This window comes from Lepisma saccharinum, chromosome 6 (assembly GCF_977018435.1).
Source record: "Lepisma saccharinum chromosome 6, izLepSacc3.1, whole genome shotgun sequence".
Lineage (NCBI taxonomy): Eukaryota > Metazoa > Arthropoda > Insecta > Zygentoma > Lepismatidae > Lepisma > Lepisma saccharinum.
This window is the reverse complement of record NC_139234.1, coordinates 31504076-31528723: the sequence shown is the minus strand read 5'-3', so window position 1 is coordinate 31528723 and position 24648 is coordinate 31504076. Positions and strand designations below refer to the sequence as shown.

Sequence of the window (24648 nt, the reverse complement as noted above, 5' to 3'; positions counted from 1 at the left end):
TTCGCTAGTGGTGGGGTCCTCATCATCTGTTGCTTCTGTTTCTGGTCGTTTCTTACGGGGTCTCTTCTTTTGGTTCCCCCTATCCATGCCGGGGAAACCAGGAACGAACGTGTCTCCTCGTTACCTCTGCTGGGGTGTGCGGACGAGGTACTACGGCCTCGTGCCTGTCATTTCTGCAGTGCACGTACGTGGATTCGAAAGATGAGGGCTTCTCCCCTTTTTTTTTTTTTTTCGTTCATCCGTTTAGAGGGTTATGTCCCTCTCTTCGGTACGTGCTGATACTTTTAAATATATAATAATAATAATGGATAGGCTAAGTGCACTCTTCTCCCCTTCTTCTGTTCTACTTATATAGTCCAGAATCAAAAGGTTTCTCATGGGAGATTCACTTTTATTCACTGCAGTACATTTTCTTCTTTAATTTGTAGCTTTGATGTTCACATATCTTTTGAAGAATGTTAAAGCACAATTTTTCACTATTATTACAATCAAACGTACCATTATTTGTTGTACAAAAACTTATGTTTCTTGTAAACATTTTTACAGAACCATCTAGCGGCCGGTGTAGGAAACTCAGTATAAAGTAAGTATATTCTGAGCTTTTTTTCAGAATATTAGGTTACACAGCAACATAAAGACTCGCTTCGAGTAATTATCTATATACATGAGTTTCAATTTTCGACAAAAGATTTTCATACTACACTCGACGAAACTGGACAATCGTTATTTCAAATTCGAAAGCACGCTCACGCACATATAGTAAATTTAACCAAACGTTTTGTTTCTCTTTACTTACATATGTATCATTTTGTTTACGAGTACCATATTTTGTCTGACCAAATTTTTTGGTATTCTTAAACAAAATTATTTAGTAATTACAAGCAACATTTGGTTATCGGAAACGAAAAGCATAACCAAACAGCTCAACCAAACCTTTTTGGTAATTTCAAACAAACCAGTTTTTTCTGTGCATGTTCTCCCTATTACTCAAAATTGGCCTAATCATATTTAACAACAAATTAACTAGGCACTACACGATACCACTTTCAATTGAATGAAGACGCGAGTTCGAGTCCATAGATGAATAGGCACGAGAAATTGTTTATTTAGAATTCTTATATCAACCTATAGGTCTCTATCGACGGTGTTTGACCATTGATTTTAGCAATGATTGCTCTTGCATCATAAATAACCTGACATCTAACGAGTATTTTGTAGTATACCATGCTTATTTTTTAATCTTTCATTTTTTTTTGTTTCTTTGTTAAGGATTTGTATATAAGGTGGACAAATTTACTGTGAAAAGTCCGTCAGGATGCTCTTTATATTATCTCAAAGGTGTACATGTCTTGGGGAAAAAAGAACGTATGGTAACTCTGGTCACATATGAAAGTAGAATATGTCCCAGTTTTAGAAGTTCTGTAAGTCTCTATAAGTCTCGAGATTAAGGTGGAAATTAATGAAGGTTGCCCTCACCAGATCCAAGGATTTATTACTGTAACGCAAATATTTCCATTGTATCCCTTCATACTTTCAAATGTCATCACCGCAGTCGATGGGAAACGCTATGTACTAGGGACGTTCAATATATAAATTTCTCTGTGCTATAAAATATTGTATAAAGCAATGCCATTAAAAAGAAGCACATGGTTGACAAGCACCATCCTTCGTCTACAAGGAATAACAATCGATTCGTTATCAGCCGTGAAGGCGCATGCGCTCAAGGACGAAAAGTAAATGCTTGTTCGGAAAACGCGGGCTCGCGTCATAAGGAGTTCAGAAGCATGGATGCTAAGAGCGTTCTGCTTATGGACTCTTTGGAACGAGGAAGAATAATTAATGCTGACCGTTATAGTTAAACATTGGATAAACTGAAAAACGCAATTCGACATAAGCGACCTGGTTTCCTGTCAGCTGGTGTCATTCTTCTTGACGATGGCGCTCGCCCCCACTCAGCAGTGCAAACACAAAACAAAATTGAAAAATTGGGGTGGGAACGGCTGCCCACCCTCCATACAGCCCCGATTTAGCGCCGAGTGATTTCCATCTTTTTCCGGTGTTAAAGTCTGAATTGCAAGGTTACCGTTTCGAAACAGATGAAGAAGTGAAGCGGAATGTGAGAATAGTGCTCAATAGCCAGAGCCCTGATTTTCTTGCAAAGGGTATGGACAAATTGGTGCAACGGTGGGACAAATGCCTGAATCTCTATGGGGATTATGTGGAGAAGTGAGGAAGGATCCTCCTACACATGTATGTATAGTTTTCTAATGTATCTTAAAAATATGTTTTTTTACAGCATAGGGAAACTTATATATTGAACGACCCACGTATATATAACTACTGTAATAGTGACAGCATATAATTATCACTCATAGAATTTGTATTTGAATTCTTGTGTTAAAGTCCACTTTATGCACGCATAGACTAATCGGGACTGGACCTACAGTTTAAAGTGGGACCCGAACCACTGTGCAATGTGCCTCCACCTGGTATCAAACACGGGACCAGCTTATTTCAGAGAATTGACGTTATCATTATCATCATCATACTTACTGGATAATGCCTACATATGTTGTTTCTTTCAGTTCCATAGGCTGGCGCCTGGGCCTGCAGGCTGTGACTGGAGTCGTATTCCTGACGTTCATCCTAGGGACCTTCTACCGTTCGGCGTCCCTGTACCACCCTCAGCGGCGGGCCATCCTCCACCTGAAGAACCAGAAGAGGAAGATAAAGGACAAGAACAAGGTGGACGACAAGCCTCCTTTCTTCGACTTCTCCACGCTCAAGAGCAAGACTGTGAGGATCCTGTTGGTGTCCACGGGGCTCAGCTCCTTCGGCATCAACACGCCCATCTTCTATCTGGTGAGTTCCTACCCACGATATTTTGGGTAGAATTTTTTGTAGGGGAAGAGAATCAAGCCATCGATAAAACTAGATTGATTGAACTTCATTGATTCTTCGACTCTCAAGGCTTGTTTGCTTATTTACATTTATACATAACAAGCAGTTTGCAGTAGCAATTGAAACGCACCCACATGAAAAAGATATACAAACTGATTTATGGAGAAGCTCTGTGAAATTTAAAAAGTGGTAGTAATGGTGGCTGACAGCAAATAGTATGAGAAGTCGTTTTTGTTGGGTAAGGCGAACAAACATTTGTTTTCACGATTTATCTTACAGTGAACCATTGAAGTACCAATTAGATAATAATCCAATCCGAAAATGTATACTTTTTATATATTTTAGCCACTGTCAGTGGTGTTGCAATATAATCATTAATAGGTCTAGGTTACCTAATTCAGATTACTGTAAATTTTCAGTAGAGCAGTATTAGATATGTTTTAAGAAAAGTATGCAGACAGTTTAAATACGGTCCTGAACTATAGCAGCTATATTGTAACTAATTTTTATATCTGTTTTAAGTGGAATATCCTGTAAGTAAAAAAAAAACAACTATTCTGTTATTGTAATGGGTTCATTGCCAAATATTTGCTCATTTATATGAAAGACTATATCTCCTGAAATTGGGTGTAGTAAATTTGGAAATCGCAAAACAACAATGTATTAACACCCTTCATGGAATTACAATTGCTAAAATATATAAAAAGGTATCAACTTACGGATTTTTGATTGCATCTAAAACGTTTAAACTCTGCCGTTTAAAATGATATGTAGCATATGGTACAGTGGGATCCATGAGTATTACCGTGCAAATTGTCCATGATTATTTTTATTCATTTTTCTCTTACATCCTATGTGTTTTTAAGCGATGGATTTTTATGTATGCTGAAGTTGTCAACAGCTTGGTTTGAGTTATCTTTTAATTCTTGAAGCTCTTATTGGGTCAAATAAAGTGCATGAACATGGTGATGGACAATTTGCACAGTAATACTCATGGATCGCACTGTACTAACTACCAAGAGATCAAATACAATATTATATTTTATGAAGTAATACTCATTTAAAAAGTGGTGAAACTGAACCTACAGAGAGAAAATTCAGCTAATATTACCTATGGATATTTAGCCTTTTATTTTATTGCATATGTTAGAATTGGTTATTCTCTACGAATATTAATTTTCAATTATTTACTTTCATTGTAGAAGTAATATCTATAACACAATAAGCATCGTCACAATGTGATAGGAAAACCTATGCTAAAGTAATAACGAATACTCAGACACTATAATGTTAATATTTATAACAATATACGTAATAATTTATGTAAAAAAGAAACATGAAGTTATGAGAATTAGGCTAACATTGTTCAAATAGGCAAATGAAGCTCCCTTAAGACACCCTCAAATAAATTTGTCTGAGCACGCCTGTGCTTCACTCACAGACTCATTAACGCACAACCCTTACTTATATCGTGAACCAAAGTTCTCAACAGATAGCGCTGTGTGCGTCTCGATATGGTTTTGCTTGATGAGGTATATTACAGGGTGGGCGCAAAGTCGCTTTCTCTTTGATTTCTTCATTTATTGGGGAAAGCGACTTTGTGCCCACCCTGTATATAAACAAACAAATGAACACGCCTGACATATAAATAGGCAATACAATGCGCTGGCGTCGCTAGCTATAAACATGGAAATGACGCATAAATTTTAATTTAGACACGATGATGCACTCTTGCCAAATTTCTCCACGGAAGTAGTTGATAAGTGGAGTTGTAAAAAGAAAAGGAAAAACATCCTGTCAGTGAATCTGCTTTGAAATGTGCATTTAGCGAAGATCTGGACGGCAGAGTATCCGATGTCTTGTCGTTTGAAAGGGTGTTATGTCCCATTCTTCTGTCACGGCCACGATTTGATGTCTATCAACGTCAGACGCTGAAACCCGAGGGGACGTTCAAGAGCTCTTGGACACCTCATGCGTGTGGTCTCTGCAGTTGCATCAGAAGCTCACCGATACAGTTTTGACCAGAGAGAGACATGTACTTCAAACCTACACACAAAAGAACTGCGAAATGAGGGCGATAAGAACCTAGTAAAATGTAAAGAGATGGAAAAAACAAGCTTAGTGAAGAAGACAATGTTGGCTCTCCTTGATCCACAGCTTCTGACGTGAACGTTTCGCACGGCTCTTCACTGTCTATGCGGTCTGTCCTTTACGACCTCTTCTAATGGTAATTGCTATCAACCCGTTCTGTGTTTTATGGCCGGAGAGACCAGATCCTCGGCCGGACCGAAGCCGCTTCCTCCACTGCTCGCAAAGGGCCGGATTGAGCGCTAAGTTCTTCAGTCCAGGCCCTTTTTTACAGCGCCGTGCAAGTCGTAAAAGAAACAATGAGGTCAGGATTCGCTTCGCAAGCGAAATTGGGGATAGGAGCTGAGTAGGTGGGTCAAAACAAAACATGATCTTGGACGACAAAAGATTCATTGCAAAGGTTAAAAAAAGCATGATCTATGGAGTTTTTTGTCATCCAGGTATTCATGGCTACTTTCTAAATATATTTTTCTGGAAGTAAATTGGGGAAGATCAATTGTACTTTGTGCTGGCTACATTGAGTGTGACGTCGAGATTTTGGAAAAAGTATCTAAGAAAGCGGACAGTTTATTAAAGATGGAAAACAAAAGCTCTTGGTTAGCACAGCATAAACGCCATTACCTCTGAGTTATTGTGGAAAGGGGTCCAGTAGCGCAGTAACGCTCTTGATTTGCGTGTTTCAGATTTTAGGATAAGCCACATAGCCAAGGAGGCCCGCAGGATTTTTTTCTCAGGGGAGCCAGAGTAATATTTTACATCTTACCTTTCAGTCATATTTTACCTTTCATTATTGCTCTTGTTATTATTATTATTTTGCAAATCATAAAATTGAAATTGAATTGAAAATACTTTGGCGTTGTTGACAAGTTTAGACTTGACTGAGTCCGCATTTGAAATCGAAAACTTCCCGATACGAAAGGTTTTTCCATCCAGAAATGGCGAATCTTTTCAGTCCGAATACCGGAGTTACAAAAAAATTTCCCTTCCCAATTAGACCAAAAATGTTTCGTCTCGCACAGCCCTAGTTAGTTAAATCTTGTGATTAATAATATGTGCTGTGCACTGAAAAGGGTAATATAGTTAATGAAACATTGACAGACTTTTTGCTCGGCGTGAAGACAAGTGAGTCAATGCCAAAGGCCTTCGTGAAGCCCATTGCTTGCTTTGTTGCTTTCCTGATGCAATGGATCGTGACATCCAGTTCTCGAAGTGAAAATTCCTAAGCCCCGCGACAGGTTAACCTTGCAGCAACTTTTCGCATATATAGACCCAAACGTGCGCGCAGAAAATAGTTCCGCTGCAATACTGCGGATTTTCTCACTGTCTGTGATATCAACAGCTCAGCGGTTAAGGTGAGACTGGCACGGGGATGCTGAGTGCCACTCTAGAGTGGATTGATACATAAAACCTGCTGCAAACTTAACCTGTCGCGGAGCTTAGCTGGGTGTATGCTTGGTCGATATTGGGAATAGACCGGGGTTGTGCTTGAATGGATCAGCATGGAAACAAAGCAGCAGGTGGGGGCGGTGCCCTTGCAAATTATCTTAGCTGCGGGGATGTTTTATGAATGTTTTCTTAACTCGAGGGGTATAGCATCTTCAGCGTTCTCACGCACTTCGAGTACTGGTGATATCACAATATCACTTCACTTCAAAAATTAACTGCCCTCTCCGAAGCTTTTTTCTTCTTCAAATCGAACGCTATAGAATAGTCAGATAGATAGCGTAGGTCTTAAACTGACTTTACGCTAGTGCATTCTGCAAGTGCTTAAGAACATCATGAAGGTTTTCTTAATGCATAATGTCGCATGCATTATGTATGGGTTGATAGAGATAATCCCTATAATGGACAACTCACGAGCTTCTACTTTAAGTCTAATACACCACATTACACACCATCATCATTTCCAAAATGGACCTACCACCTCCCACTCCCACGAGACGTCTTCCGATTCAAAAGTTCATTAAATATTCATACGTTTCGACCTCTTGCCCCTGAGAAATCCCGATTTGCAAGATGAACTGTCACTCCAGCAACCATGTTTACAAGATTGATCGTGACTTCATGACACCGTTTAGGAGTGACGTAGAAGGCAACTTCTGAACGGAAGCCAGCTTTCAGCTCTGCTAAGCTCCTCAACTACCCGTGGCGTTCCTAAATATATATATGCAGATGGCAGACATTACCTGAATTGCACACGTCACTTCCTTTTGTGTTGCGAAAATATGGCTCACGCTTTAATCTACTTGAAGAATATGATCTCACGGAGACCTTCCAGAGAGGTAACAATAAACTGGATAGGCTTAAATCACGGCATTAGATGTAGGTTTGGCGCATGCGTATTATAAAGCTAAGTTACTAGACGCGCCCTGGTGGCCAGAATATAAAGTATCTTCAGTTGTTGGCAATTCACAATGAAATTTCAGATTATCTTTGTAGAGGAGATGTTTAATGTCTCTGCAGCTACTTTTCACAAGAAAATATGGGCATCCAGTTGGTTTAGTTGCCATTTTGTTATATCTTACAACTGCTTGTTTCCGTTTTAGGGCCATGTGAATCATACGTTGTCTACACATAATCTACAGCTCTACAGGAGTAATTTTTCATAAAAAATACTTATTTTACGGTTACTCTGTATATAGCTCTGCCATAAATTGCGCCAGAAGAGCTACTGCTCATGTGAATGTGATGCAAATGTGACATAGAAGTGTTTGGAATAAAAATTCATAAATGGCGGAACAAACACATTTAAACTATGTTGAGCTGCACTTTAATACAATCAATTGACGCCTTCTTGTATCTATCTCGATTATGCACGTAAACATTTGGCCTGAGAAACAGAATTTATGCATTATTTTCAACTGGTGTATTTAGTCCACTCATCCTCATTGTCGCGACTAGCTACAAGAGTCAGATAAGGAACGCTAAATAAAAATAAAATAAAATAAAAAATATTTTTATGATGAACACGCTCGCACATTACAATTTTTATTTAAGTTGTGAGAAGAAACATTTCTTTTTATCTGAAAATTCGGAGTTTCCCTTAAAACCGCCCCTGGACAAGAACCATCAGCTTCGATTGCTCTTATTTTCCGAACTGGGTTGCCTCTTGGGATCTTGTGCCCACGGAAACAGAACAAAAGAAGATAGATGAAGTTTGCAAGAATAGAGCTACAGATGGCAGCACTTGAGGCGAGCGGATTCAATTCCATTCTTGTGGATTCAGACTGTCTTTCGCTTCATTTCTTCCCGGAGACACCCATTTTTTCGCGGTTTGCCGCTGCAGCACGATGGGCCCGCCAAATTGTCTTGCGAAGGGATCCGGAATTTCGTTAAAGGAAAAGCGCTGCGTGTGGGACACTAAGGAGAATGGTTTTTGATTTACTGCTCTGACTTTCTTTGCCCTCGATCCAGAGGCGACACGAGAGCAGGACAGAGGTTAGTCAGGGCACACAAACAGACCATAGTTAATATTTAATACATTACTGCCCAACCGTGAAAGACGAGATTACCTCGAGGAGAAAAATTGTACACGTGATAGAAACAAGCGTGAAACAACGCTGTAAGTTTCAAATAAGAATTTTCGATTGCATGCGTTCGATTGTTTTGCTTATTACGCTCGCTTTGTGTTTGTGATTTGCCAACTCGTAGCACCTCCCACTAACATATTTTGCCACGAGACATTACTATGTATGTAACTTCAATGGACTATTTTACTATGACGTCACGCTGCAAGATTGAGTCCAAACAAACTTCTCACGTGATTTTACCCTGTGAGTTAGCATTGGTTTTTCCATTGGAAGGGGCAACTTTAAGAATTCTGACAGCAGTTGTGAAACAAAATTGCGGTGTGTATCGTACATCAATGTACAGACGAGATTTTGGATAATCCGTCGATATATTACACATAAATTAGAGAGGAAAACTTAAATAATAAATGAACTAGGAAATCGAGTAAAGTGAATGCTCCTAGCGGCGTCCGATCAGGAACCGCAGCCAATAGGTGACACCGCTGCAGTCACGTGAGGCTGCTGGACTCCCATCATCCAACGTGGCAATTCCATTGCAGAATACATTTAGAGCTCGCACAGCTCGAATTTCTTTTATGCATGATTTCCTTACTCCAGATATTCTTTACCTTATGCTCTTTAAGGTATGTGTAATAATTCACCATAGATGTACGATACACATCACAATTTGCTTTCGTAACTGCTGCCACAATCCTTAAAGCAACGATGGAAAATACAATCCTGTAGTACAGGGTGAGTCATAAGTCTCCATACAAATGGTGAAAACAGTGACTAATGTTTATTTTCTTTTTACAAATGGGATTATACGTATTATGCTACAGTTAAAGGGTATGTTCCACATGCCTCCCTTCCATGTCCAGACACAATGCTAGGCGCTCTAACCAATTTTGGCGAACACGTGACAATGTTTCTCCTGTGACTTGATTGCAAGCTTGTGTGATTATCCTTTTAAGATGGTCAACATTACGGATTTCCTTCTGGTACACAATCGATTTCAGGCGCCCCCAAAGGTAAAAATCAATGGGAGTAAGATCTGGCGACCTGGGTGGTCACTCCACCGGACCACGTCGACCGATCCAATGCCCAGGAAACTGCTGGTTCAACCATTGGCGCACTTCAATTCCGTAATGCGCTGGTGCCCCGTCGTGCTGGAAAACTGCAGATAAGTCGCCACTTTCGTCCAGGAATGACATGAAGATGTCATTTTTCAACATGTCGAGATAACTCGTCGCGTTGAGGTTTCCCTCAATGAAAAAAAGGACCAACAATCCTGTTACCCCCAAATCCCGCACTACACCATGAGTTTTCCCGTCCCTTGAATTTTGCAGTCCGACATCCAATGTGTTTAAAGGTCCGCTCTAGCGACGTTGCCCAAGCCTGACTATTCCGTATCCCACATCCATTGCCACTCCCACCTATCATATCCAACTAAAACAACCTAACCTTTCCAAATCAGTTCCCTCACATAGAATAACCGTAGGGTAGCGCTGGCGACGATTGATTGGTGTCAACAAGTCAATCCCTGCTAGTAAGAAATAGTATAACTGTGTTTCAAGTTCCCATTGATTTAAGATGAAATAAGAGAAATTAAAAAATCAGTCAATCTGTTGAAAAACTGCCCTGTACTAGGCAGATGCACAAAGCAGTTACTGAAAATCCCTTCATTAGTGTACCCGCTCTTTCCCTGCATCATGCCTGATGAATCTGAAAGATCAATTCGCGGTAAGACGTGATTATGTCAATTCACATTCATTCTTATGATTTATGAATAAAACGAGTTCAGTATCATGCTTAAAAAATGTCACCACCATCGAACAAGCACTCAGACATCTCTCTCACCTGAAAGAAATTTCATGGTTAGTGAATACTCACAAATGGAGAACTAGACATCATGCATGAGTACCTTGGTGAATTATAACTCACTCGTACATTCAATTATTTATTCAAATCCGTGATGTATCCAAATTTACATTAGATATTGTAATTAGTTTGAATTATATTCCTTTCGTACAAAATAAGCAATTTATGTCTGAAAACTCTTGAGTTACAAACAGTGACGTTAACTTTAATGTATTTATTTATTTATTATTTATTTATTAATGCCTTGTTTTAAATGTACTTGATCAGATAGCAATAGATGATATAATATCTGAGGTACCTCGTTTTCAAAAACTAGAATGAAGTGTAAGATTAAACGTCAAGATAAATTCTCATGTTCTATTGATAAACCAGCTGGTGCACCTTATATATATCTAAATTGTACATGCCCGAATTAAATATTACAATAATAACATCATATTATGCCAAAGCAGGTTTCAATCCAAATATTATCAATTGTACTTTCTAGTCGCTTTTCATATCAGGTTTGTCCGTGCACTGGACGTTACCCCAACACAATAGCGCTAATATCCGTGAATTCTCTGAGTTTCGTGTGCGTTCTCACCACGGACGAGCAATCTCGATAGGTTAGATCAGTTCTCCAACCATCAGAATTTACTGTAGCCGACTTACGTTTTATTAACAAGGGAATTATGACCCCAAACCGTCATATGTGGATTGCTATCTGTCCAGTACCTGGCATTTTGCCTGTTCACTTCACCATTGACATAAAAATTAGCCTCATCTGAAATAAGAATGGAACTATTAAAACCAGGAACATTTCCTTCATGTTCAGTGCTCTTTCACAGAACTCTGCTCTACGGTCGGGATCGTCCTCTGTAAGATGTTGCAAGAGCTGCAGCTTGTAAGGGTGCCACTTGTAAACTTACAAAATGCGCATGACACTGCTTTGGCTGATTCCAATTTCCGCAGAGAGGCGTCGGGTGTTCTTTGTCGGACTCCTGGTCATCGCTGTCAGCACCTGCGTTACCCTCCTTTCATCTGTTGCTGTCTTTGGTCTTCCAGGCCTGCTTTCGTCGGCGACGGAACTTGTCCTTCTGAATTTCTTGATAAGTTTGGGCACGGTGTCATGGGTTATCTACATGACGGGTGATACCACTCCCAGCCAACATAATGATGTCAATCCGTTCTTCCTTCGTTAGTGGCATCTCTTTTTCATTGGTTCACCTGCCTGATAAAGAAAAATAAACATTAGTCACAGTTTTCAACATTTGTATGGAGACTTATGACTCACCCTGTATACATTGTAGTGCAACGTACCTTTCGACGGCTAGTGTCCTTGTGTGCCAGTCCCGATGTCCGCTTCTGTTGGGTCCCAGGGCATACAGGGGAACGAAGCAGCCGATGCTGCCGCCAAGTCTGGTGATGCAGACCGCGACGTTCTCGTCCACCTGAAGCCAGCTAGCGACCTGCAGAATGTATTTCGTTCTTGCCTTTTTGACACTTGGCAGGAAGAGTGGGATGCGGAAACGGGGAACAAGCTTCACGCTATTAAGCCCACCACAGGTGCATGGCGTTCCTCGCCTCGTCCCTACCGTCGAGAAGAAGTTCTTCTAACACACATGCGTATTGGACACAGCCAGCCCTACCGCATGGTCACTTTCTGCAAGGGCTGCACCCTTCCCTGTTGGGTGATGACAACAGTGTTTTATCCAATGTTTTTAGATTTTTGCGACAAGCTGGTCTCTCCCACCTTCTTTGAGGAAACTTTTAAAAGATTCTGACTTTTTAATTGTTGTGCTTGTTTTGTGCATGCCTTGTTACAACGTTGCATTTATAATTTTTCCCAAGGAGCTTCTTACGTCCCTTATTTAAATTTTTCGGTCAGAATTTTAGATAAGGGGATTTCCCCCACATACATAGAAGGCTGCAAAATGACCTTAAGTGCCGACGCACCCAAAACTTTTAATTCAATCAACCAATCGTGCCTCAGTTGTCTGCTGTTGACGTCACCACTAATATAGTCCATGTTGTTTCAGCAGTAGATGATTTCCGTATCCTGGTTCGACATGCCGCCCTCGCCCATTAGGAAATTTGCTCTCTTTCTGGGGCTGACGATTTATGATATGCCTATGATTTTTATGACCATGTATATTTTGTTTGGTAAGGGTGATTTATTTCTAAAGCTTACAGATATTAATGTTATGATTAAACTAATTGAATTAAGGTGCTTCTTCAAGGCATATTTATGCACATTTGGCTGAGCGTATTTTAAATATTTTCCTGTCATGTTCTGCATATTTCCGCCTTGAAATCAAGGATTTAGGGTTCCATTTCAGATGGAGGCACAGTAGTTCGGACCAGTGGCGTGCCCAGGGGGATTTGATGGGGTCATAACCCCCGTTTGACCCGGTATTTCTATATATATAAAAAAAGAACTCTTAAAGCAAGAAAAGATGTCAAAATAAGAGAACTACAAAAAAAACACAAATAACCTCTCCCCTTTAGAAAATTCTCGGTACGCCACTGGCTCGGACCCTACTTTAAATTGCAGGTCCACTTTCGAGCCAAAAGTAGAATTGAAAAGAAAAACATGTTTTCTTATGTACTACTTATATACTTACTTATACTTACTAGTCAAAAGTTTTCAGTTACCTGTCATGACCTGTCAGTTACCAAATGTCGTGTCTTCGTTTCAGGCGCACCAAGCCGAGCAGGAGGGTCTCGGGGACACCACCATGCTCCTGCAGACGTACCTGGGCCTAGCGTGGACGCTCGGCTGCTGCGCCTTCGGCCTGGTGGTCCTGCAGAACAGCGTGGAGTGTCGCATCGCCCGGCAGTACCTGTGCCAGGCGGCAGTCTTCATGTGCGGCGTCTCCATCCTGGCTCTGACGGCGGTGCAGGGGTACCACGGCTACGTCATCTTCGTCTGGATATACGGCATCTTCTGCGGAGGGTACCACTACTCCCTCAAGATGTACACGTACGAGCGGGTGAGGGCCAGGAACTTCGCTCGCACCTGGGGCTTCGTCCAGTGTTCTCAGGCGATCCCCATTGCCATAGGCGTTCCTATCTCAGGTAAAGAACGAACTCCCTCTTTTTCCCTATTCTTTTCATGTCTCAATCTAAGTCCATAATGACACGTTATAAGTTTATCATTTCAGGCAGTGATATATCCACAAACATCCTAATTTCCTTAACACCCCCTAATATTTTTCACTTAGGACCAATTTATGCTCATGTTGGTCCTGAATTTACCCCTGATTCCAGGCTGATGTTATTCCATACAACGTGTGATGTTAACAATAATAATTGATGAAAACTATTTGTGGAAGCATAACTCCGCCAGAAAAATAACTCGTGTGTGTGAAATATTAACTCCAAGCTTCTTCAAAACGATTGTCGCGGTTTTAAAAGTTGCCGCACGCGGTATAAGTCGCATTTCTGCCACTTTTGGCTGATTGCGACGATGAGGATGATTAGATGAAACTGATGAAAGAACACTAACAAAGGACACCCTATACTTGAGATCAGGATTGGCATGTTTAAAACAAAAGTATTTTAAACAACTTGTTTTAAACGTTTAAAACATATGGCTTTCATTTTTTCACAAATTTTAAACATCTTCTTTTCAGACTTGTTTAAAACGCATTTTGATACTTGATTTTTTATAGTTTTTGGTTATTTGCGTGTTTCGTAACTATGCCTTTTCATTCTGTTTACTCTGTATAGAAATCTAATCTGTTCTGTGACTGAAAATGTATATTGAATTAACAAAGAAACATATCGTGATGTCACGTTTAAAACACCTGGCTATGTTTTTTTTACAGGTGTTTAAAATATTTTAAAAATTGAATACTACATGGATGAAAAGAAAACATTTTGTTCCTCAGTTAATACATTGCAAAATGTGAGCATTGTTGTTAATGTCGATATTTAGTTACATTGACGATAAAATGTCGTATAAAGAAAAAAAAGACAGAGTAGCTACCACGTGGACTCAGTGGGACCTGGCAACTGTGGATTAGTTGAAACATTTCGAACAGCTTACATACGAAATTTTAACATAAATGTTGTGTATTTTAAGAAGTTAGTCAAGCGTTTGCTTCATAATAGGAACGCAGTCCATCCTTGGATGATTAACAGATTCCTTATTAATCATTATTCTTAGAAAATAAGTCTTTCGGTTTTTTCGGTTCTTGTTTAAAACACTGTTTAAAAATGTTTAAAACAAAAAATGTTTAAAACAAAAAAATGGTTTATTTTGTTTCTTTTTTAAAAAACACAAATTTTGCCAACCCTGCTTGCGATAAGATTACATTAGGTCTCGGAAATTAAAGACCTATAAAAAGACCTAAAATATAAAAAAAGGACCTAAAAACGGAGAAGGACGTATAAATGTAATCCAAATTAATTAATAACTTCAGTTTTAATTACATATTTAATGAATAAAAAAAATCAAAATTCTGGTGGTATGGAACACACAGTGCGAAAAAAACTATATGAATGAAATGCATCTTCTTTAAGACATTATATATTTTTTAGATTAACATAATTTGAAAAATCTTATTTGAAGAATCAGGTTTGGCCTAACCACACTAGGGTTACAGAAATAGGACTTCGGATCCTATTTCAGTCGTCCAAAAATGTTTTTCTCTCGTTTCAGGGATGGTTCAAATATATTTATTTCTTTCCTTTTTTTTATTTCTTTACTGCAGAAAGGATGTTTAAGAGGTGGTGCTCTGATGATGATTCGAATTGAGAATGGGCAGTAAAAACGTAGTCGAAAGAAGGTGAAGTTGCAAAGCCGTTAAAGCCTAAAAAAGGACCAATAAGCCAAAAAACGCCGAAAAAGGCAAAAAAGGACAAATAAAACCAACCTTTTTCTGGCCTACAATGACCCAAAATGAACATATATTATGTTGGGCCTCGTCTTCGGACACTAGGAAAAAGAAGTATTTTTCCTCAACTTCCGAGTCCTATATTGCATTTTTCTTACTTCTTACATCAGGGGTGTTCATCTCGTCGGACATTGCGGGCCACATTAAGAATTTCAATGACGCTCGCGGGCCACGAAGCTACACTACGGTATTGAGAACTGTAAGATACTGCCATATGCCATTTACTTAATCCGGTTTTACTGTTAAGTGCGTAATTTTCAAACTGGCACGTACCACGGCAAAGGGCTCTGCGGGCCATGGGTTGAAGATCCCTGTCTTACATCCTCATCGTCGTGATTAGGCAAATAGGTTCAAAAGCAAGTAGAATATCCGAAATATAAAGAATGCCTGGGCCATAATACATATTTCACACAAAGTCATTCAGTTGGAAGTCCCTGTGGTGCAGTTGCCATGTGTGACATCAATCGTACGTTCATCGTACGAATTAGTGTTGTGATAGCATACTGGAAACTATGTGCACGAACCCCCTCCGTGGCAGAGTTCTGCTGGTGATGATTGCCCCTAATACAACTTGCATTATTCTGTTCGTGAGTATCTTCATTAAACATTTTGAAATATACTTTCTTGGGTTGGTGATCATGTTATAGGCGCGGAACGTTTTTGATTAGGGGGCACAAACTTCAACTTACATGTATTCTTCATGCATATACATGGGCCATTCGGGCCTTCCCGATGGCGCAGTGGTAGCGTCGCCGTCATGTGATCAAGGGGGTTCCGGGTTCGATACCCGGTGGAGGCACATTGGTTCGGACCCACTTTAAACTGTATAGGTTCAGTCCCGATTAGCCTATATGTGCATAAAGTGGACTTAAAACACCAAATCAATCAATGAATCAAACATGGGCCATTGAATTTCAGAACATCCAACACAGCTCTCAATTTTCAAAATAAAAGTTGCATAACCTTGTATGCACAAAAATAAAATTCACAAAATAATCCATATTTTGAATTTTTGAATAAATTTTGTGGCTATTTTCAAGACAGTTTTTGTCAGGTTTTAAAAACATGTACAATTTAGGCTTCATTCCATTATCTTGCATTCACATTAAGCAGCTTTTACTTCCTTTTTAAAGTTTTCTAAAGCACAGATCAAGTGAGGCAATAAGTACAGTGGGTCTCATAAGTATTACCAAGCAAATTGTCCATCACTATGTTTCTTCTCCTTGTTTTAGGCCCTGAGAGCTTCGAGAATTGAAATTGCTCAAAATATCTACACCAGCATACGTAAGATTGTTTGATTGATTGAGTTGGTGTTTTAAGTCCACTTTATGCACGGTACGGCTAATCAGGACTGGACAGGCAGCGTACGTAAGATTCTAGCCCTAAAAAGAATCACGTAGGTCCCAAGAGAAAATGTAATGAAAATGGTCATGGACAGTTTGCCACACAATGTTTGTGTATCCCACTGTACCACAATGCAGTATAATAGGTTCCCGGTGGATTAGATTCTTTTGGACAGACATATAGTGCAGAAAAAGAAATTCTGCGTTTCGCTACTAAGAACGCGGTTCTTTGTATGGCAGCTTCAGCGTCTGTCGAGTTATTTGAGGGTGTACAGTGGAATCCATGTCTTACAGTGCAAATTGTCCATCACCATATTCGTGCACATCATTTGACCCAATAAGAGCTTCAAGAATTAAAAGAAAACTCAATACAAGCTGTTGACAACTTCTGCACCAGCATACATAAAAACTCATCGCTTAAGAGCACAGGATGTAAGAGAAAAATTAATGAAAATAGCCATGGGCAATTTGTACGGTAATACGCATGGATTCCACTGTACAATTCGGATCAAAGAATTTAAGAGTGTACTGTACCCTACTCCCGTTCTACACCACGTTAGTGCATAGGCCTACACTGATTTGGTGCTGGAGAAAACTTGAAATCAATCTAGAAAGGAACCTACGCGAAAGAAGTTGAGAACATGTCGATTTTCAATCGCAGTTTAAACACATCAGAAACAAACACCGACCATAATTCAGTAGCCTGAATTTCGAGAGGCCGTATGATGGAACACGACCTGTAAATGTGTTCCCCTCAGTCTTAATTTAATGAGCCTTCAGCAGTAAATCATTCTGACGACCCACTTTTTGTCACTGCCCATGCGGCCATCGGCTTCTACTCGATGTTTCTGAAACTTCTCGCAGTCCAACTTTGCTGTTTTCTTCCTGTCCCGTCTGCTTTTTCTTCCGACCAACTCGTAAAAATCAATCGTAAAACCTGTCCTACGCTGCAACGTCTTTATAGCACCCTTGTACACAACTTTTTCCTTTATTATTATTTTACCAAGTAGAATTCCCAGACTCTGCCTGTTGTCCTTCTTAACTTGTGTAGAGTTAACTTTTTATCTTGTGTTTGGTATTCGATCCGTTGATAGTGGGCAGTTGATTTCAGTGTGCGATTGGGCCTCCCCCATGGCGCAGTGGTAGCGTCGTTGCCTTGTAATCAAGGGGTCCCGGGTTCGATACCCGGTGGAGGCACAAGTGGTTCGGATCCCACTTTAAACTGTAGATCCAGTCCCGATTAGCCATACTGTGCAAAAAGTGGGCTTAAAACACCAACTCAACAACAACCAACTCAGTGTGCGATTAAAACTTTTGCATATATTTGCACTCCGTGTTTAGGGAGAGACTAAAAATGTATATATCCTCACACCAGTGGCGTATGCTGAGTCTAAGACCTTGTCTTTCTTACTATGACACCTGGTCCTAGGCTATGGAGGAAGGGAGAAGACTAAACTCATTCTTGGCGTCTTCAAGGAAGCCACGTTGCCATCCCAACTGTAGTCAGGTTGCAAACTTATAAAAATTCAGGTTGCCAACTCCTAAGGATTCAGGTTGCCAACTCCTAAGGATTCAGGTTGCCAACTCCTAAGAATTCAGCTTGCCAACTCCTAAGGATTCAGCTTGCCAACTCCTAAGGATTCAGGTTACCAACTCCTAAGAATTCAGGTTGCCAACTTCAGAATCGCCATTATCATCTTTTTCAAATCAGCTTAATCCACACACTTTCTAAGAGATTTATCTTCAGTATTTTACTTTCTAGGCTTCAGGCTTCGCAGATAGCCTATACGCTCCTGCCTCACACAAACATATTATTTCTGGAGCCCTGTGATAGCGAATAAAACACATAGTGCTGCATTATACAAATAGATTTATTATTATTATAAACATTCTCTTTGCGCCTGTGTGCACGTTGTCCAACTTGCAGCCATGAAATAGGATATTTTGATTTACTGCTTCGAAAAGCATTAACAATGATCCACTACCGATACACAGATATATGAGACCACTCCATAGTACATAACGATTTCAATGACTAAAAACTAAAAATTTCACTTCTTTAACTCTTTTCGACTTATTATTCAGTTTTTTCAAATAACTTCACATAAAGTTATATTTATGTTCTTATATTATATACTACACGAATTTCCTTCAGGATACTGTTGCCATTCTTACCAGACCTGGGCCTACCATCATCTTGATTTTTGATTTATTGTGTACTTCGCTTTATGCCACTTTTGTTTAATCACAAAGATGAGGATGATATGATGAAATTGATGAAGGGACACTCACAAAGAACACCCATGCTTAGGCCGGGAATCGATTCCGGATCCCTGTCGTCGTAGCGCGCTGTGCTAACCACTCCGCATGGAGGTCGGCTGTCAAAATTTGAACCTTCTCCCGTATTCAATTGCAGACAGACCAATTTCGGGGTCGATCCCGGTGCATATAGTGGTTCGGATCCCACTTTAAACTGTAGGTCCAGTCCCAATTAACCTATCTGTGCATAAAGCGGACTTTGAACAAAACTCAAGCAAAAACTTATAGGCCAATTTATGTACAAATATGATCGTTACACATGTTTTTACCGCATTTCAAATACATCTCATTGTTTCCTTTTGGTGGCCCTTTTCAAACGAACCTTTCCATAGCAGTAGAGTCCTCAAGGGGTGGGGTGGGGTTATACCCCCCTCCCTTTTGGCTGAGCATTCCTAAAAAATAGAAAAAGGCAGGGAAAATATGTCAAAATGAAGGCCGACTACTAAAAAAGTATACGAAAACCCCCTTTTCGAAAATCATTGGCACGCCACTGTTCCCTAGTGTAGGCCTCCTTTTTTTATGGAGTTTATTATTTGCCTAATACATTGTGGCATTTCTCGAACAGTAGCTGCTTGGCAATTCCTGTGGGGGAAAACCGAACAGAGAAAAACTCAATTAGCCAAAGCATATCATCCATGTAGCTGGGATCATTTTCCGTCAGGTGTAACGACAGAAAGGACATCTGCCGGCAATAACAGGAAGCAATAAGCAGACATTTTCTCGTAGGATTGGAACCAGTCTACTTGTCCCTTGCTTGCCGAAGCTATTTGGACGGACAGGTCGGCGTTGTATCCCAGTCAATATACGTCACAGCTTGTGTGAATATAAGGCCTTGTTCGTAACATACGATTACATGTAAATGTGCCTTGGTTGCGACTGGTTAAAAAAAAAAGTCGGCCACTTTCTGTTCGAGAGGGAATGAACGATCTTCCACGTTGAAACAAAAATGTTCAGTTCCTTCCTCTCAATTAAGACCTTGTAACACAATTATCATTGCCAGTTTATTGTTAATTAAAGAGATGAAAGAACTGCAAAATAACTTAATGTTGTTCTCGGAGTTGAAATGGGCTGGCGAAATCCCGCCTTCAAAAGAAACGAGTGCTTGCCAGTGAAGTGCCTAGTAGAAGGGGACAAGGGCGGATCAGAGCACAGAAGGTAAAAAGTGGAGTCGGTGTTGTGCGATGACCTTGAACGGCTTGAACATATTGGCGTGTCCTCTAAGGGCGTGTCCGTGGGGAGAGTGGAGATGGGGTGGGGGTGATGGAATGTGTGGGGAGAAATGGGAAAATATCCACGTCTTATTTTACGAAATTTCAGCACTCATAAACATCTAGAACCACACGCAGAGAATCCACTAATTTCTCAAGACTTTTGAAACGTATACTGTATACACCATTTTGTATCATTAAAAAAGGCTGTCAACTTTCTCCAGTGGTGGGTATATAGGTGCTCCAGCTCCATATTTGTGCAGCACCAAAGGAGGATGCTTAAAGCCTGAATCAGATGGAACTGGATATCCAGTGGGAATGCTCAAGTTGACGCTGGATTGGCCACCCATTTGCTAATTTTCGCCTCACACGGTACTTGTTACACCGTACTTGTCGATAGTCTTTCGTTCTCATAATGGCGGCCGCGTGAGATGTAAACAACGTATCACTTCACACTTTTAAAATAAGATAACTATTCAACCGAGAGGAATGTCGCTTCGTATTAAATGGTTTTAGGTAGAGAAGAATGGCACTGATTAAATACATACTTTACAACGTTTACTGTACACGTATGGAAGAATATTTTAGCTTTTTCAATTGTAAACACCATGCTCTCACCATAGACGGTGTAACTCGAAGTGCCTTTCGTGCTGTATGTATTATACATTGTAATTGGAACAGCTAACCGAAATAATCCATGAAATGCTTTGGTGTAAAACTGTAAAGTACTACCCGTTATAAGATTTTTGAAAGCATTTACGTAGCATTTATACTAGCAAAAATATTAATGGAAATGATTTCCTCTAAGGTGGACGAGCAATGGACATTTCCACTTTGACATGAAAAACGTTTTAAATCCATTCATTTTACAGACATGACACAAACATGAGATATGCAAAATATCTCGGCGATATTTGTTTTGGTTCTCGAGAAACACGCCTTCAAACACCGCTGAAATTCACCTCCTGCGTCACGGATTAGAAAACGTCCTCTCCACAGACACGAGGTCCTCTGACGTCATCACTTAGAAATGCGTGCAGGCAGGGCTTCTGCTGGTCCCGCCAGCTTAGCATGAGCCGCGGAACCGACAGCAAAGTCACTTGTTACTGTGTAAAATAAATATCTTGTAACTTCCAGTGCAAAAATCTGTGCTCCATTTCTTGGAGATGAATTATGCCGTAGCAGTATAGCAGTATTTACTATAATTCAACCACTCGGTAGAGGGTTTTCCCATTAGGGTGATAAAGCAAAACTTGTAACAGTCAATGGCTGAACACGTGAACAGCCTTGTTCATTGCGAATACATAGGTTGGTTCTGACTGTCAAGAACTTAATGTTATAGGAATGCCTTTTCTGGAATTACAATTATTTTCGTCATAATATTTTCTTCGCAAATTTTAAGATAATACGTTCAGAACACTCTGGTTTACACGCCAATTTCTGCAATATAAGAGGTGATACGGTATAAAAAGGTACGGTGAGTTTTTAAATTTCCTGTAGTAAATGACACAGTTTTCTTCAGTTAATATATATATTGCAAATTTTTGTATTTAGCCTACTTTTACGTCGCTTTTCCGTCACTTTGTTTACCTGCAACGATGAGAACGCATGGTTAATTTAGTATGTATCTTCTCTAACATCACATTTCTTCTCACTTTTGGCTAATCGCTACAATGAAGATGAATGACTACAAGCAGTATTCGAAGTCGGGGCGCAGGAGGACACCCCCCTCCACACACACACACACACACACACACACACACACACATACTACCACAACCACCAACAAGCACAATCTAAGTATTAGCCAACCTGCCACGATACGAGACGAACTTTTTCTTCTGTCCCATCTCATTTCGAAAACATTCACTTGTCCCATCTCCTTTTATGAGACGAGACGGAAAATGGGCGCCTCCAGGATCACTCAACAACCCAACATTGTTGAGTAGCAAGAGCCCTGGAGGCGCTTGCTACCTGGTTGTTGAGAAGGAGCGACCGCGGCTTCACTCAACATAAAATTCCCTCGCTACCTGCGGTCAACTGTAGTCTGCAAATCTTATGCTAGTTGCAACATGGCGCGCGAAACTAAAAGATGCGTGGAGTAAAAGTATTTGCAAGTTTGATTATGTAGCCCAACCGCACCTTTAGGTCGCGCATCCGATAGACTTAAATAGTAATAACTTTTTCGCCACTATATTCTCGGAGAATGAGTCATCTGTCAACGGAAAATTATGCACTGGCTTCAACTGAGGTATAGTATTAAAAAGTACCAAGAAAATAACGCAGTTAAAAAGAGTAATGAACCCAAGTACTGTTCAGAACATTAAGTTGTTTTTTTTTTTACAAAACGGGTGAGCATGCTCTTGCGAACACGTGCCCACCTTGAGGTCGAGAGCACTTTTTATCTCGCTACCTAAGTTCCGGGTTCGAGTTCCGGTATAGGCATGGATGTTATTTGATTGATTTAATTTATTTTACTTTGCATTTTTGCCCAATTAACCTACTGTGCATAAAGTGGACTTAAAACACTTAATCAAACAAACACACAGAAAGCAGAGTGTTGTGTCAAACTTGCACTCCTATAAGAAAATAATATTTAATTTAAACATATATATCCTTAAATAAAACTGGCCACAACCTTTCTACACTCAATGTCACTCCTGCACGGTTATTACGTATTATTTTGGAGAGAGAAAATTGTAACCACAGAGAATTTGTTGAAACCAAAGCTCTCAAATTAGGAATATAACATTTCTCCCAACTGTATCTCTAGACACAGATCTAGATCCTCATGTCTAACTTCGAGATTAACCACATACTTTACTTTGAAACAGCATCCATATATATATATATGTCATCACATCGATTCATAATCCATGAATAGTGGCACCGTATTCAACAGCCCAACACGCCCTGCCATTTTCGCTGCAGACGCCACAAGGCAACGCAATGCGATTTTCAATTATTTTCGGCTGGAACGTTGCTACTTCTCAACTCTGCATCCAGGAAAGGCCAGAAAACTGTGTGGCGTAGCAGGTCAATATTTGCTACCATGTTGAGCAATCCTGGAGGCGCCCAATGTCTCGTCTCGTGAGCAAGACTAACATTAACAATAGAAGCATCATCCTAGCTGTCCCCAAAGTCTCGAGCAAATATCCTCCCATGTGACAATTTTCAGTTCAATGAAATGTCACTCACAAGGAAACAGTCATGCCCAGGTCGAGAGTCAAACGTGGAACATGCGACTTCCTCCGATAAATCATGAATTTTGTGTATAATAATTACAACGCCAGTTCATTCATGGTAATTCTGAATCTACCGTTTGGTTTGCATATATAAGCAGGATAATATTGAGTTTTCGAGGGCTTGTACCGTCGAAACGAGGAATAAAAAAATAAAAATATTAAGAAAGTTGTTTTTTTTTGTATTTATAACGATAAGCCTTTGCATACGCTGTTAATTCTACCATTTCTCGAGACGAGAACGAGAATTGCCCTCCCAAACCGAGACGGATGTTTATAAATCGAGACGAGACTGTCAATGAGACATTTACAAATAAACCCGAGACAGACATTTACAACTCTCAACGAGAACGAGACCAAGGCTGCCATGTCTCGTCTCGATAGGATCCTTAGTGGTGAAGTTGTGAACCAACCAATTAATGCGTTCGGGGTAACGAGATGAGGCGGCTTTTTTCGCAGTACAAAATTCAAAATAGGGTCTATATCGTACAATTTCAGTATGGGATATTGTTACACACATGGGCGTTTATATAGTTCACGTGGGGGTCGGCTCCCCGATGGCGCAGTGGTAGCGTCGTTGCCTTGTAATCAAAGGGTCCCGGGTTCGATACCCGGTGGAGGCACATAGTGGTTCGGATCCCACTTTAAACTGTAGGTCCAGTCCCGATTAGCCTTACTGTGCATAAAGAGGACTTAAAACATACAATTCTAATCAACTTTTGGTATGATTAGGGTTGCTTTATTTCATAAGTGAAAATCCAGGACACTGCTGGCCGGAAGCTTGTTGGGGAGCAGGGGGTGCTGGACCCGACAAAGTTGTGTGTATGTAGTCACGAAGTCACGCTAGTATTGACACTTTTCTGTTCATCTTGTGTCACTGCGTTTCTAAAAACCAAATATCTTTAAGATGACTCGAGGGGAAAAAAATAACTGACTTGACAGTCTCAATGCAGTTTCTTATCGCAGAAATTCCGAAATTATCAGGAAATTGCAGACATTTGGTCTGCAGTCCCATCTGGTGTGTGGAATTACGTAATTTCCTTCCCATCCGTATCCCGTCCTACGTCTCTAATTTAAGAGAATAAAATAAGTCCGAAGAAATGTTTATGAACAAGCGGATTTTACTGAACCAAAGGGGGGTGGACCCGTTGAACCCTCCCCCTTAAATACGCCCTTGGTTATACACATTATTTTCTTGTAATAATTATACATAAACTAAGTATTAATATGTACTGTGCACAGGCCCGTAGCTAGAGGGGGGGCAGGGGGGCAACTGG

At 40.2% G+C, this 24648-nt stretch overlaps 1 protein-coding gene across 1 annotated transcript in view; it reads left to right on the top strand.

Annotated features, from left to right (window-relative positions):
* The window catches only part of LOC145988672 (monocarboxylate transporter 10-like), a 629769-nt gene that overhangs the window by 586347 nt on the left and 18774 nt on the right, over window positions 1-24648 (top strand). Inside the window, exons 4-5 of the mRNA XM_083123735.1 lie at window positions 2586-2862; window positions 13058-13436. Of these exons, the coding sequence (XP_082979861.1) occupies window positions 2586-2862; window positions 13058-13436 (656 nt within the window). The remainder of the gene's footprint in view (window positions 1-2585; window positions 2863-13057; window positions 13437-24648) is intronic.